The 3,000-nt window shown below is 38.9% G+C and overlaps 1 protein-coding gene across 1 annotated transcript; it reads right to left on the bottom strand.

The window, feature by feature from the left end:
• Positions 1–494: 494 nt before the first annotated feature.
• LOC120787213 (serine/threonine-protein kinase ULK4-like) lies at positions 495–2,994 on the bottom strand (the record flags this gene model as incomplete). Its single annotated transcript, XM_040122903.1, has 6 exons — positions 2,703–2,994; positions 2,036–2,105; positions 1,506–1,572; positions 1,270–1,362; positions 856–916; positions 495–715 (listed from the first exon to the last, which is right to left on the bottom strand). Coding segments are annotated over exons 1-6 (780 nt in total), but the record flags the coding sequence as incomplete, so codon positions are not given.
• Between the last annotated feature and the right edge of the window lie 6 nt (positions 2,995–3,000).

Below are 3,000 nucleotides of genomic sequence, written 5' to 3'. Positions count from 1 at the left end.
AAAAACGTATGTAGGTGTTGAAGTATTTTATAGTCATAGTCAGATGAAAGAGAACTCCTTTTGTTTGTTTGCCCTGAATAATTCTATGGAACTATGTCCTTGTCACTGCACAAATGACTCCCACTTGACTAATGACAAGCTGGAAGCAATAGCAAGAAACTCATGCATGTTACATCTTCCCGGTGAAGCTCTTTCCTGACAGGTGAAAATAAATGGCTTGCAAATGTCACAGAGGGAGCACAAAGACCACGTTAAAACCAAAATTCATTATATATATCATATTGTATGTGTTATAGTTTACAAACATACAAATGGAGAAAATCAGGATGTTTACAACCTCAGTTTCACTCAGCCAAGATCAAGGACTCCCACATTGCCATACAGTTTTGTGGTCTAAAGTCACCCTCAAACTGCAAAAATATCTTGTTAAACCTAGCCAGTAGTGATGTAGCGATATTCCAACAGGGATCCTCACTAAATATAAATGTTCTTACCAGTGCTGAGTTAATCAGCCTGTTAGCAATAACTTCATGTCTAGCCACACAGCAGAGGTAACACAGCAGGTTGAGTTTCGAGCGAGTGGCGGTGGAGGTATGAGCGGCAGCAGTGGAGGAGGAGGACAAAGGAAGGGATGGATTCTGTTCTTCAAGGGATGAACAAAGCTGTAAGACGAAGACAGTCCAGCCTTCATCACTCAGGGACTGAAGGTTCTCAACTAGAGAGAAGAGGAGAGGAGAGGAGAGCAGAGGAGAAAAAGTCAGCCTCAGGATAAATTGGGGCGAGTAACCATACACTGAGAACCTCTGTACTTACTCTGTTCAAAACCTCTTGATACTGAGTCAAAAACAAATGTACCTGAATATGCTGGTACACAAAGGGTTTTAGGATCGAATCGCACAGGAGGGCTCTTAAGAATCTGGTAAACAGAGAGAGAACGACATAAAGTGAACTTAAGTCTTAATTCAGATGGAACTATTTTCCTTCCTTCCTAGTAACAATGTTTGTATGTAAGATTTTTATTATAGTTAAAAATTGAAATAAATATTTTAAACTGTTTTCAGCAAGAGAAATCCATTTCATGTTACCAGTACAAAAATAATATTGTTTCGCTTATAAGATTTAATTGTATGAGGAGGTTATATTAAAACTTGAACAGTAGGAAAGACTCCTCACTTATTACAGAAGATTGTTAAATAGATGCATTTTAAGTATCTGAAGACACCCTGAAATCTGAAATAGTCTTTGTATGAGAATGTTATACATATGTACCTTAGGGTTGTCCATGATTGGGGTCACAGTCAGATCAGAGTCAGTATGGAGAAGAGTTTTCACATGGGATGTGATGTCAGTACCCACAGTAGCCTTAGAGCAGGGGAAAGGAAAGAGATGAGAGTAGAAGAATCAATCCCAGCAGAAGAGGAGTGAAGTATACCTATGTTATTATTATTAGCATGTATCACGTCTATCTGCTGTTTAGAGATTTCAGAATATATGTTGGAAGTAACCTGAGGTACAGGGCTCTGGTTCAGAGAGTCTAAGGTGCTGCAGCTCCTTCTTGAGCTGGCATGGGAGCTAGAAGAAAAACAGGAAGAGAATATTAAAATATGTAATAATATATAATAATATATTATACAATATAATGCTAGCTCCTCACGACTAGCAGTTGGCTACATGTGATTGAAGCTCATCCCCTATATTTTACTTGGTAGAGTACAGTATTGCTGAGTATAGATGTGAGAGTACCACCAGAGCCACTCCTTCAATTACCCTTCATGTACTGTATTATTCTATATACTATCCCATAGAGTATTTGTAGATTGTAGAGTCTGGATGGAATATAACTTAAAATAATTTGTGTAACACTTTTGAGAATCACATTCTCCTTCAAAAAAGAATCAAAAAAGAAATGATCAAGGCCATCAATTAGCTTACTGATTTAACAGGTAGATAACCCTGACAAAATAGGAATAACCCTGTTACCTAGGGAAACCCTGGAAAACAGGTAGACCGGCAGTAGATAGACTGAGCTGAATACCTGAGCAGAAAAATGGCCTCAGTGTTGTCTTCATCCACGCCACTCTTTGGCCTGAGCTCTGATACATTATCTGGAGGAGAATGTACACAAGATAATGAGTCAGATTTTCTAGGGTACATTACTGTATGACACACATATGTCTGAGACACATGCCTAGTAAAGGCCACACAGGTACAAGATGGAGCACACATTTTAAACAGAGGTTTAATGTGCACAAAAGCAAATATAGCAAACTGTGAAAAATCCAAATGTTTGGAGTTGAGAAGGAAACAATAAGACAGAAGACAAGTTGCTTATCTAGAAAAACAGAAAATTACAGCCATGTTCATACAGACAGTTCAAATAGAGAAAAATAAGGTGGTAAATCAGGGATGAAAACCTTACTAAATATTTTTCCTTTATGCAGGACAAGTTTGCTGCCTTTATAGTTACACATTCTCAATGCTGCTGTTGCTGTGAATCAGTCTTGCTTAGGAGCATGGTGATAGTGGTTGCTGAATACAGTATATAAAGTCCAATCAACACCCTTTCATATCAACCCCTTTCACACACACACAAATATGATCCACATATACAGAAGACATATGTTATGGTCAACAATTAAACTCTCATGTCTAACTTAAAAGATGTAAACGTAACCAAACACGGACATAAGCAAATGTGTTACCTAGTGTGAATGACTTATGGGGCTGCAGTTTGTGGTACATCATCTGTGACCCAGTTATCTTAGGGTCATCTTCTGCCTTTACCTGCCCCTCCCCTCTTCTCTCCTTTCCCACCTCCCTATCCAAGCCATGGCTGTTCCTTAAGGGTCCACAGGTAATGTGTCTGACAACTTGTTGGCTATCAGTGCGTATGTAAGATGGTCTGTCAGATGGTTGGTCAGTTGTTGCAGTTGTTGTCTGAGATGAGATTTGATCCTGATTAGTTTCCATAGTCTTATGGGCTGTCTGGGTGATGGCTGA

Source organism: Xiphias gladius, unplaced genomic scaffold, assembly GCF_016859285.1.
Source record: "Xiphias gladius isolate SHS-SW01 ecotype Sanya breed wild unplaced genomic scaffold, ASM1685928v1 HiC_scaffold_1281, whole genome shotgun sequence".
Taxonomy (NCBI): Eukaryota; Metazoa; Chordata; class Actinopteri; order Istiophoriformes; family Xiphiidae; genus Xiphias; species Xiphias gladius.
Note: the sequence above shows the minus strand (reverse complement) of the source record. Positions and strands in the feature narration are given on the sequence as shown.